The 13,490-nt window shown below is 42.6% G+C and overlaps 1 protein-coding gene across 1 annotated transcript in view; it reads left to right on the plus strand.

Moving 5' to 3' along the window:
• The window catches only part of LOC123760115 (uncharacterized), a 226,604-nt gene that overhangs the window by 51,920 nt on the left and 161,194 nt on the right, over positions 1–13,490 (plus strand). The window contains 1 exon segment of the mRNA XM_045745600.2: positions 707–1,075. Within this exon segment, the coding sequence (XP_045601556.2) occupies positions 707–1,075 (369 nt within the window).

Genomic DNA, 13,490 nt, shown 5'->3' on the forward strand with positions numbered 1-13,490 from the left:
CTGTTTCTCCTGTTGAATTTCCTTACCTAACCTATTGTAGTCATTTATGTTTAAATTTACTTTAACTTCTTCAAAAGCTATTTTTAAGAGTTTATTTTCCTCTTCCATGGCTTTGTAATTTGTTTCCAATTGATTCTTGTCCTTGCACAAGTCTTTCACTAAACCCTCAAGACATAAAACTTTGCTACACAAATGGTCATTACTTTCAATTTACTGAGTATTTCTACATTAGAGTTCACTATAGTATCTAATTTTGTCAACTTGTTATGTAGACTGCTTATGTCAATGCTTTCTTCATTTAATCCCTCAAAACCAAGTTCTGGTTTGTTTTCCTCTTGCTGGTGGCCATCTTTAATGTTCTTCTCTGCACTGGAAACACTAAGGCAACTTTTTCTCGTGCAATTTTCTCACTTCCCTTAGCACATTCGTGTTATCTTGCCTATTTTTCAAAAGCACCATACATTTGTGTTCCCTGGGTCACCACTCACTATTATCAACCTGTACTACAATACTTAGGATTGTTGAAATATGCTGGAGCTCCTCTGATGCAGTTGTTGACACTAGGGGTGTCACCTTTTCAAAATGTGTGTTGTAATAGCAGTAGCAATAAAGGAAACAGAAGAAATTGTAGGATATCAATACTATAATACACTTGATGAATCTGTCATTCTTTGAACAATTACTACATTAATGTGATGTTTTTCAGCATGACTGTCAAGAGTTTGTTACACTTCTCCTTGAAACATTACGCAAGCAGATGTGCCTAGTGGATGACGGAGGGGGAGGTTTAAGCCTGGATAATGTTAAGAGTCAGAAAGCAAGGAATACCTCACTTGACAACAGTGGAGTGGCCAGCTGCAGTAGTAGCAGCAGCAGTAACAGCAGAAGTAGCAGCAGTTGTACTAGCAGTAGCAATAGAGCAAGTGGCAGCAGAGAGAGTCAATCTTGCTCCTCACCCTCATCTCCCCAGTCACCTCATTGTCCTGCCTCCCCTCAGTCACCGCACTCTCCAAACTCTCCGCACTCGCTTCATTTACTCAAGCAGCCTCTAGAACTTCGCAGTGATTCACATGAGGTAAATTCAGTTTTAATGAAGACTTTAATAATGTACAATTGCCAGTTGTATTGCACTAAGAGGTACAGTAATTACTTTAATGCATATCTCATTGAATATGACAGCATATTCCGTATTTACTATTTTCTGGTTTAGGGCTTCTATCCCTCTTACTAATGCTCTTGCATCAGGGTTCAGCTGGAAGACGAGTTCACCAAAAGTCATATTGTTTTGGGTGAAGAAAAGAATTGAATAACTGAAGAATATATTACACTACAGTACAACCTCGATTCAACGTACCCCGATTCAACGATTCTCCGGCTAGTTCGCACACTTTTCAGGCCGGATTTACTCACCCGGTTCGACGAACAATGGTTCACCGAAGCGGATGATGTTCGGATTTGCTTACGACGTCCAGACAGAGTTTCCAGACTGGTAGAAAACTTTCACATTGTATCATAGATTACAATTATTAATTCCTTCATATGACAAGTTCGATCACACAAGTGGACCACTCAAGTGGTCCACAAGCTTACGATCTTGGTACGGAGTTCACAGAGTGGTGGAAAACTTTACCCTACCATCACAGATTACAATTAATAATTCCTTCATATGACAAGTTGGATCACACAAGTGGACCACACAACAGGTGAATCATATGAACCAAACACCAGCCAGAATGGTCCACAAGAAGTGACGCATATTAACCAAACACCAGCCAGAGTTGTCCACACAAGTGAACGACTGAGTTTCAATGATTTTCGTTCACCGATTTGTGGCACACGTATCTTTGTAAATTAATTTAAAGGCTGAAGCGTGAATAGCTAGCTAATATGTTGAAATCTTCTTATATACATTTTCTGTGATGAAACAAGACGAGGGAGGGTGGACAGATAAGGGAATACTGTACAGTAAACCTCACTGTAAAGTGAGGTTTCACTCACTTTCGTCTGTGTTGTCATAGTTCAGTGACCCATGACTTTGAACATTTCACATTAATAAATCATTTCTAAAACTGGTGTGTTAACACTTTCGCGCTAACCGGACTCACCGCTGCGTCCTGTTTCGCCTAACGCTACCGCATAGTGGACATAAAGTTATGTCCTCTTTTAAAATATTTGTATAAAATTCAATTTTTATCCGATTTACTTTAAGTTTGTTTCATACTGCGCGCCATGAGGCTCTCTTTCTCACTACTAGGCTGCATGGTACAATAAGTTCATGAAAGGTGTGGACCACTTCGATCAAATGGTATTATGTCCCTAACGGGTTGCAGGTGGGTGACTTTAGCCGTTTATACTGGTAATGCTTCCCCCCATATCATGCATTATATGCATATGTCTGTTTAGGGAATTTTATTCCGATCAATGTACAACCAAAAATAACTGTGTGCAACAAGTATAAACTTGACAAACATAACAAAAGTAAAAACATTTCGTGTGTGTTTGATGCTCACTGATATGTTCCAGCGTTGTTTTATATTTGGCGCTATTCTATCTTACGCTTTGTTGATCTTTTTTACCTATGGGCTCATAGAACATTCTATTGCGAACACATTGACACAAAAATGAATGACGTACATAGAAAATTAATGTCATGAGAGTGAAATAAGTATAAACTTTCAAAGCGCCGTGCGTCGTCCCGTCACCGATACCGGGTAACAATTTCACCACTTCCCACACTCTTGCAGGCGGGCCGCAATCATTATTCTACGCTTATATTCATATCACCGTGTTGGGAATTTCATTGCGAGTCCATTGATACCAAAATTAACGCTGTAGGACAAGTGTGGAGGTGATAACAATCCCAAGAGTAAAAACATGTTGTTGCTGTTGGGCGCTCATGGCGAGTCATCTTCGTAGTTATTTATTTGGTGCTGGTATCCCTATACGTTTCGTGACTTTTTTTACTGATGTTCTTCTAGAGAATTTTATTGTGAACACGTTGGTACCAAAATGAAATACGTAGCTCGAGAACTAAGGTCATGAGAGTAAAAAGAGTATACACATTTTTGTTTTTACGCTTACGCGGCAAAACGCCGCGAACACTTACGGTTGTTTCCCTGACCTTCGTGGAGAGCGCGAAAGTGTTAATTAATAACTCTTTATTATCCTAATTAAACTAAACTAAATAAAACCAAAAATATACTGTAATATGATAGATATCTGCTATTTGAGAAATTATTCACGTTATTGGCAACTCAACTCCAGCGTGAGTGGAGGGGTCTAATCTGTGTCCACACAACAACATGCTTGTTTTGTTCAATTTTGTTGCCACAGTTCAGTGATCTACGGCTTTGAAATAATCAAATTAATAAATCAGTTCCAAAGTAAGTATTTTTTATAGCTCTTATTACTGTAATAATGTTGCTAAACTAAATATATAACCCAAAAATATATAATTTGATGTAAATCGAATATTTAAGAGAAATTTATGTTACTGGATCTGGCTTAACCCTTAAATTGCGCATCGCATCATATGATGCTTTGACCGACTTGCAGTAAATTGCGCATCGCATCATATGATGCTTTGTAGTACTACGCAAGATTTAAACGGCCCGCGGATACACGGGGTTCACCACACCTTCATCAGGGCTCATGTAAACAGACGCCATTTTTTTTAAAAATCGTGGGCCAAATTCCCGGGTGTGAGGGGCCTCGGTATTGAGTGAGCTACCAAGCCTGACGCACTCAGCATGAGCTCACAGCACTGCTGTTCAGCTTGTGACCACAGCATCGCTTAAAAATGCCATAATATACTTGTTCATGCTATTATGTTGCGATGATATTATTACAGAAGACCCCTGACTGTGATACAACTGACCAGGGTTCTGATAATAGCAGGATTGTAGTGATATTTAGCGCTGTGCTCCATGGAGGGAGGAGTAATGCTGTGGGAGGGGAGGGTAGTGGCATTTTCTTCTGACTGTGTGTGGCCACCTTTTATTGACTGCACTCACCATACCAGCTTAGTGGTTCGCTATGGTGAACACAAATGTAGATACTTATATATAAAGTGTGTATAGAGGGCATAAACAGCAAGAGGAGTAGGTTGGGAACCGCCATTTTGGTGAGGGCGGTGGCGTCGTCTGCATGGCTTACCATGTTGTTTACTGGTGAACACGATGGTCTTTGGGCACCATACCAGTTTACTTGTACAAGTATGGTGAATAAAACAGGTAGATATTTATATATAATGTGTGTATATAGCGTAATAACACCACAAACAGTATTGTTGGAGGAGAAATATTAGTGCGTCTGGCCTTGAGGGCGGCAGCCAGCTGACTGTGTGAGGTCCTACGTCTTTGTGCCTTTACTCACCATACAAGCTTAGATGTACAGTTATGGTGAACAAAACATGTAAATACTTATATATAACGTCTGTATATAAAAGCAAAAACAGTATGGTGGGTGGAGAATAGTGGCGAGCCAGGTGAGGGAGGGAGGGAGTGGCAGCCAGTGGCTGGCTGCCACTGACTGCCACTCAGCATACCAACTTAGTGATTCGTTATGTTAAACACGAATGTAGATACTGTACTTACATATAGCATCTGTATATAGTGAATAAAAGCAAAAACAGTATTGTGGGAGGAGAATGTGGGTGATTCAGGTGACTTGATGGAGGGAGGAAGTAGCAACCAGTGGCGGGCTGCTACTGCCACTGCCACTCAGCATGCCAACTTAGTGGCTCGTTATGGTGAACACGAATGTAGATACTTATATATAACGTCTGTATATAGTGAATAAAAGCAAAAACAGTATGGTGGGAGGAGAATGTGGGTGAGTCAGATGACTTGAGGGAGGGCGTGAGTGGCTGGCTGGTACAAGGCGGTCACTCCTCGTTACTTTTTGACTCATAATAGCTACTTAGTGGTCCGTTATGGAGAACAAAACATGCAGATACTTAAATATAACCTGTGTATATAGTGTAATAACCGACAAAGTATTGGTTCACTGTTTGATGAACATAATTGAATCAACAATATGCACACCATATTTTTGAGTACAGCGATGATTCACTCATTTTATTATATAAATATATCAAACTACACACTATTGAATAATATTACAGCAAAAAACTATGAAAAATCAATCAGGGACATTGAAATAACTGTCTCCACTCAATCATCCGGACTATATGGGAAGGACCCCCAGCCGGATTAGCACATTTTTCGGATAATGGTAATTTTTCACCTACGAGTCCAAAATTAACCATTTCCAACTATTTTTATACTACAAACAACATAACTTGAATTGACATGCCACATATAATTATTAAATATTCAACTAGAAACCTCAACTTACCTTTTTGTTGTTCGTCTTCTTGATTGATGACACATCTCGAAGTTAAAAATTCTTGACAATTTACGTAACTTATAGTAACACAACACTAAAATTAACACTTAAAATTATTGTACAGTTCATTAGGCAAAGTTAGTTCTCACTGTCTGCTGAGGAAGCCTCACTTGTTGAAGGCACTTGGGTTGTGTGTGCCGCCTCACTTGTTGAAGGCGCTTGGGTTGCATGTGCCGCCTTACTTGTTGAAGGCGCTTGGGTTGCGTGTGCCGCCTTACTTGTTGAAGGCGCTTGGGATGTGCGTGCCGCCTCACGTTTCCAACCTCTGGATGAGCACAATTAGATGAAAAATTTATTAATCCGTCAACATACGTCATGAGTACACTGTATTTCGTGGTCATTGGTGTTGGTTCTTCACTGCCTTCTTCATCCTCTTCGTCGACCTCACCAGTAACAGACTGTAGAATCTCGTCTTCACTCATCACACCATATCCTGGATCATTGACATCTTGTTCAAGCCAATCAACCACATCCTGTCTTTCTAAGTTTTCGCCGGCATTTCTAAACATTCCATGGATTTCATCTGTAAATCCTTCAAAATCCATTTCTTTATCCTCCTCATTTCTGACCGTAGACGTGAGGAGTTTTTTCCAGGAATTTTTCAAAGTCGATTCCTTTAATTCACTCCACACCTTGGCCCAGTTATAGATGGCTTCCTTGATTGTATAGTTCTTCAAATTCTGAAATTTTTTTTTAGCCCTGTTATCCACACCGAGTTCAATATCTTCCGGAAGAGGCAAAACCACCAAAACTTCGTTTAGCATTTTTTTGGTCTACAACCTCTTCGTAGCACAGATAACTCCCTGATCCATAGGCTGAATGAGAGGTTGTGTTAGGAGGAAACTCATACACATTATCTTGCCATCATGTGAGGTTAACGTGTCAATTCTAGGGTGGGCAGGCGCATTATCAAGCAACAGTAAAGCCCGAACTTCGCTTGGCCTTATTTTGAGTTTCTTAATTTGATAGGCACGAACTTCCTTGCAGAACACGTCATGAAACCAGGAAAGAAAGATCTCCTGTGTAAACCATGTATTTTTTGAGTTATAATATTTTACTGGCAGTCTGTCCATGCAATGTTGCAAGGCTCTTGGTTTCTTAGATTTGCCAACAATTGCACACGTGATTCTGTCTGTGCCGTCGGTATTCGCACACATCATGGCTGAGAGCCTGTCCTTGTTGACCTTATGTCCTGGCACACAACCCTCACTCCTCATTGCTAGAGTTTTTTCTGGTAAACTCCTCCAATACAACCCAGTTTCATCTGCATTATAAATTTGATACGAATATATACTATTTGCCACAATATATTCTCGTAATTTATGTTTAAATGGTTCTACACTGCTTTCATCTGCACTCAATTTTTCACCGACAATTTTCCTCTTCACAATATTGTGAAGAGGAAATTGTGACCCTTGAACCTTGCAACCCACCCTTCACTCGCTTCGAAATTCTTTATTCCAAGGCTTGCAGCAAACCTGCTTGCAGCATTTTGTATTTCTGGGCCGCGAATTGTCACGCCAGCTGTGCGGTGCTGAGCAAACCACTTGTACACAGCCTCATCCAACTGCACATGCGTCGAAGTTTTCATAGTTTTTCTACCACAGCCTCTGCTTGTGCTTGCACCTTCACTTTCACAGGTTGAAATGAATTGCATAAGTTTCTCTTTTTGTTTCCTTATATCAGAAACAGTACTAGTGCCTATATTATATTCCTTGGCAACACTTGAGGTCGACCGGCCATGTTCACAAAGTTGTATAACACGTAGCTTGTCCTTAAGTGTTAGGACAACCTTCTTCCTCTTACCACCTCCAGAACGATTCATGCTGCTACCAGACACAGTCTTGGCCAAAAATGTTCAAAGTTACTATGAAAATAAGAGTTATTTAAAAAAATATTTCACTAATGGCGCGGCACTGTGGTGTAACACGAGGTTAGAGAGCACATGGCTTGACCAGGCCTGGACGGGTCCAGTCGGGGCAGGGAGGAGGCACGTTACGTAGGCCGCCAGGAGGAAAAAAAAAATATTTTTGAAGGAAACTTCAGCCTGTGCAAATTGTTTTTAGGAAACTTGTAATAAATTTTTTATTACATAATTACTAGTATTTCTTTTGATTTGGCTATGATGAATTGTTCTAAAATTGATAGTAATTACTGTACTGTAGTGTATAGGCCGCTCCCCCTCCCCCCCTTATCCCCCCAGGTGGTCCCTCTCAACGCTCCCCTCTCTCCCGACACCACCCACCCTCCCCACCCCCTCCTACACCATGCGCCTCGAGTCACGGGCAGACAGGATTAATACCGTATGGCCCGCCTCATGTTTTCATATACGGACAAAGTCATGATTATCCGGGCGACTGACCGGATAGTGTAATTTCTGCAGAAAATTAACCGAGCCCCAACATTTTATCCGACTAAACCAGCTTTAATCCGGTCCCTGTGGCTATTTTGGCCGGATATTGTGATAACTTTATCCGGTCACGATTTTGGCCGTATAAGGGCGTTTTCCGGATGTTTGAATCCCGGATAATCGCAGGGTTACAGTAATTAGGTAATTATCTCTGTGGCAACTCCGGCCTGACAGCTGGCTCGCCTGGGACGCACACTGAGTCAGCGGCTGTTGTTTGTCAGACTTCCCCACCCTATAGCGGGCAAAATATGCCACTTACATTTTTTTTTTAAATTTTTCCCATGATAAGTGAACACAAATTAACAGATTAGGAAGAAAAAGATTTTTTTTGTGTGTGCGCTTGTGGGTGTCAAATGGTATATAGCTATGCGCCATTTAAGGGTTAAACACAAGCCTATTGAAGGGTGTACATATAGACTTAGTCTGCATTCGTACAGGATGCACTCAGTGCCCTTAGCTTCGTCTGCGATTGACGTACAGTATTTATCTGCCGGTGGAAGAATAATTGTGGAATTGACCATTTTTTTACTACAGCTCTTTGGTTATAAAACCAAATGCCTCAGGGGCTTACTAATAGTGCTTTATTAATGCCAAAAATAAAGCAATATTTTGTAAGAACTAGTAGCAGAAAATCAACCAGCACGAGAACAGCCGTACCCAGCACGAGAACAGCCGTACCCAGCACGAGAACAGCCGTACCCAGCACGAGAACAGCCGTACCCAGCACGAGAACAGCCGTACCCAGCACGAGAACAGCCGTACCCAGCACGAGAACAGCCGTACCCAGCACGAGAACAGCCGTACCCAGCACGAGAACAGCCGTACGCAGCACGAGAACAGCCGTACCCAGCACGAGAACAGCCGTACCCAGCACGAGAACAGCCGTACCCAGCACGAGAACAGCCGTACCCAGCACGAGAACAGCCGTACCCAGCACGAGAACAGCCGTACCCAGCACGAGAACAGCCGTACCCAGCACGAGAACAGCCGTACCCAGCACGAGAACAGCCGTACCCAGCACGAGAACAGCCGTACCCAGCACGAGAACAACCGTACCCAGCAAGAGAACAGCCGTACCCAGCAAGAGAACAGCCGTACCCAGCAAGAGAACAGCCGTACCCAGCACGAGAACAGCCGTACCCAGCACGAGAACAGCCGTACCCAGCACAAGCACAGTTGTACCCAGCACTGGTACAACAGCCGTACCCAGCACAAGAACAGCCGTACCCAGCACGAGCACAGTTGTACCCAGCACTGGTACAACAGCCGTACCCAGCACAAGCACAGCCGTACCCAGCAAGAGCACAGTTGTACCCAGCACGAGCACAGCTCTACCCAGCACTGGTACAACAGCCGTACCCAGCACGAAAACAGCCATACCCAGCACGAGAACAGCCGTACCCAGCACGAGAACAGCCGTACCCAGCACGAGCACAGTTGTAACCAGCACTGGTACAACAGCTGTACCCAGCACGAGAACAGCTGTACCCAGCACGAGAACAGCTGTACCCAGCACGAGAACAGCCGTACCCAGCACGAGCACAGTTGTAACCAGCACTGGTACAACAGCTGTACCCAGCACGAGAACAGCTGTACCCAGCACGAGAACAGCTGTACCCAGCACGAGAACAGCCGTACCCAGCACGAGAACAGCCGTACCCAGCACGAGAACAGCCGTACCCAGCACGAGAACAGCCGTACCCAGCACGAGAACAGCCGTACCCAGCACGAGAACAGCCGTACCCAGCACGAGCACAGCCGTACCCAGCACGAGCACAGCTGTACCCAGCACGAGCACAGCTGTACCCAGCACGAGAACAGCTGTACCCAGCACGAGCACAGCTGTACCCAGCACGAGAACAGCCGTACCCAGCACGAGCACAGCTGTATCCAGCACTGGTACAACAGCAGCCAGCACCAGCTCAGCAGCAGCTGAAGCCATAGCAGCAGCAGCAAGCACCAGCAAAGCTGATGCAAACATCTAAGAACATCGTGTGTGGCGTGAATATATAGAACAAGTGTTAAATTTAAGTGTGTGCATAGTGTTAAAATTAAAGTTGCAGTAATTTTAGTGTACAATAGTTTTCATAAACTGTATTGTAGTACTCAACATACAGCAGAACTACTTTTAACCCTTAACATGCTAGGGGTATAATATCCTTTGTTCCCCACAGGTGCATGTAATTTTGAAAAAAAAAAATATATTTTTACTTCCTAACCTGTTAATTTGTGTTCACTGGTCATGGGAAAAATAATAATAAAATTGTAAGTGGCATATATTGCCCGCTATAGGGCAGGGAAGTCTGGCAAAAATCAGGCGCTGACTCAGCGTGTGTCCCGGACAGTCTGTTGCTCGCCAGCTGTCAGGCTGGAGTTGCCACATAGAGATAATTACCTAATTATTTCAATGTCTCTGATTGATTTTTCATAGGTTTTTTGCTGTAATATTATTCAATAGTGTGTAGTTTGATATATTTATGTAATAAAATGAGTGAATCATCGCTGTACTCAAAAATATGGTGTGCATATTGTTGATTCAATTATGTTCATCAAACAGTGAACCAATACTTTGTCGGTTATTACACTATATACACAGGTTATATATAAGTATCTGCATGTTTTGTTCTCCATAACGGACCACTAAGTAGCTATTATGAGTCAAAAAGTAACGAGGAGTGACCGCCTTGTACCAGCCAGCCACTCACGCCCTCCCTCAAGTCACCTGACTCACCCACATTCTCCTCCCACAATACTGTTTTTGCTTTTATTCACTATATACAGACGCTATATATAAGTATCTACATTCGTGTTCACCATAACGAGCCACTAAGTTGGTATGCTGAGTGGCAGTGACAGGCACAGTTGCCACTCCCTCCCTCCCTCACCTCACCTGACTTGCCACAATTCTCCACCCACCATACTGTTTTTGCTTTTACATATACAGACGATATATATAAGTATTTACATGTTTTGTTCACCATAACTGTACATCTAAGCTTGTATGGTGAGTAAAGGCACAAAGACGTAGGACCTCACACAGTCAGCTGATGGCTGCCGCCCTCAAGGCCAGACACACTAATATTTCTCCTCCAACAATACTGTTTGTGGTGTTATTATGCTATATATACACATTATATATAAATATCTATCTACCTTTTTTATTCACCATACTTGTACAAGTAAACTGGTATGGTGCCCAAAGACCATCGTGGTAACCAGTAAACAACACCATCGTCTGCACAGTAGCGTCGTGCAGACGATGACACCGCCCTCACCAAAATGGCGGCTCCAAACCTTCTCTTGCTGTTTATACCCTCTATACACACGTTATATATAAGTATCTACTGTACATTTGTGTTCACCATAGCGAACCACTAAGCTGGTATGGTGAGTGCAGTCAATAAAAGGTGCCCACACACAGTCAGAAGACATTGCCACCTCCCTCCCTCCCACAGCATTTCTCCTCCCTCCATGGTGCACAGCGCTAAATATCACCCCAATCCTGCTATTATCAGAACCCTGGTCAGTTTGATCACAGTCAAGGGTCTTCTGTAATAATATCATCGCTATTTTATTGTATGAACAAGTATATTATGGCATTTTTAGGCGATGCTGTGGTCACAAGCTGAACAGCAGTGGTGTTAGCTCATGCTGCGTGCGTCAGGCTTGGTAGCTCACTCAATACTGAGGCCCCTAATACCCAGGAGTTTGGCCCACGATTTTTTTTTAAATGGCGTCTGTTTACAAGAGCCCTGATGAAGGTGTGGTGAACCCCGTGTATCCGCGGGCCGTTTAAATCTTGCTTAATACTCCAATACGTCATATGATGTGATGCGCAGTTGACTGGAACAACGTCCAACATGTCATATGACGTGATGCGCACTTTAACCCTTAAATGGCGCATAGCTATATACCATTTGACACCCACAGGCGCATACCAAAAAAAAAAAATATTATTTTTCTTCCTAACCTGTTAATTTGTGTTCACTCATCATGGGAAAAATAATAAAAAAATCGTAAGTGGCATATATTGCCCACTATAGGGCGGGGAATTCTGGCAAAAATCAGGCGCTGACTCAGCGTGCGTCCCAGGCGGTCTGTTGATCGCCAGCTGTCAGGCCAGAGTTTCCACAAAGAGATAATTACCTAATTATTTCAATGTCTCTGATTGATTTTTTGTAGTTTTTTTGCTGTAATATTATTCAATAGTGTGTAGTGTGATATATTTATATAATAAAATGAGTGAATCATCGCTGTACTCAAAAATATGGTGGGCATATTGTTGATTCAATTATGTTCATCAAACAGTGAACAAATACTTTGTCGGTTAATACACTATATACACAGGTTATATATAAGTATCTGCATGTTTTGTTCGCCATGACGAACCACTAAGTTGGTATGCTGAGTGGCAGTGGCAGGCAGTGACTGGCTGCCACTCCCTCCCTCACCTCACCTCACCTGACTTGCTACCATTCTCCACCCACCATACTGTTTTTGCTTTTATATACAGACGTTATATATAAGTATTTACATGTACAGTTATGGTGAACAAAACATCTAAGCTTGTATGGTGAGTAAAGGCACAAAGACGTAGGACCTCACACAGTCAGCTGGTGGCGGCCGCCCTCAAGGCCAGACGCACTAATATTTCTCCTCCAACAATACTGTTTGTGGTGTTATTATGCTATATACACACATTATATATAAATATCTACCTGTTTTATTCACCATACTTGTACAAGTAAACTGGTATGGTGCCCAAAGACCATCGTGGTCATCAGTAAACAACATGATAAGTCCTGCAGACGACTCTCCTCCCTCACCAAAATGGCGGCTCCCAACCTCCTACTCTCGCTGTTATCTCACACTATACACACGTTATATATAAGTATCTACATTTGTGTTCACCATAGCGAACCACTAAGCTGGTATGGTGAGTGCAGTCAATAAAAGGTGGCCACACACACTCGAAAGACAAAGCCACCATCCTCCCTCCCACAGCATTGCTCCTCCCTCCATGGCGCACAGCGCCAAATATCACCACAATCCTGCTATTATCAGAACCCTGGTCAGTTTTATCACAGTCAGGGGTCTTCTGTAATAATATCATCGATACATAATAGCATGAACAAGTATATTATGGCATTTTTAGGCGATGCTGTGGTCACAAGCTGAACAGCAGTGCTGTTAGCTCATGCTGCGTGCGTCAGGCTTGGTAGCTGACTCAATACTGAAGCCCCTAACATCCGGGAGTTTGGCCCACGATTTTTTTTTAAAATGCCGTTTGTTTACAAGAGCCCTGATGAAGGTGTGGTGAAGCCCGTGTATCCGCGGGCCGTTTAAATCTTGCGTAGTACTCCAAAGCATCACACGATGTGATGCGCAATTTACTGCAAGTCGGTCAAAGCATCATATGATGCGATGCGCAATTGAAGGGTTAAGGGTTAATCAACACAGTGCTAACAGTATAATACACTACAGTACTTATTTACTGTACAGCATTCACAACTCCATGAGACTTCAAGATGGACATAACTTCAACAATAAGGTAAATTTATGAATTACAGTATTTTTTAGTAGAGAAGTAATATATAGGTACAATATGTAATATGATAATGCATTTTTATTGTGTACAAGAAAAAAAGACACCGACACAAATGCCTCGTGA

The sequence above is a fragment of the Procambarus clarkii genome, chromosome 16 (genome assembly GCF_040958095.1).
Source record: "Procambarus clarkii isolate CNS0578487 chromosome 16, FALCON_Pclarkii_2.0, whole genome shotgun sequence".
Taxonomy (NCBI): Eukaryota; Metazoa; Arthropoda; class Malacostraca; order Decapoda; family Cambaridae; genus Procambarus; species Procambarus clarkii.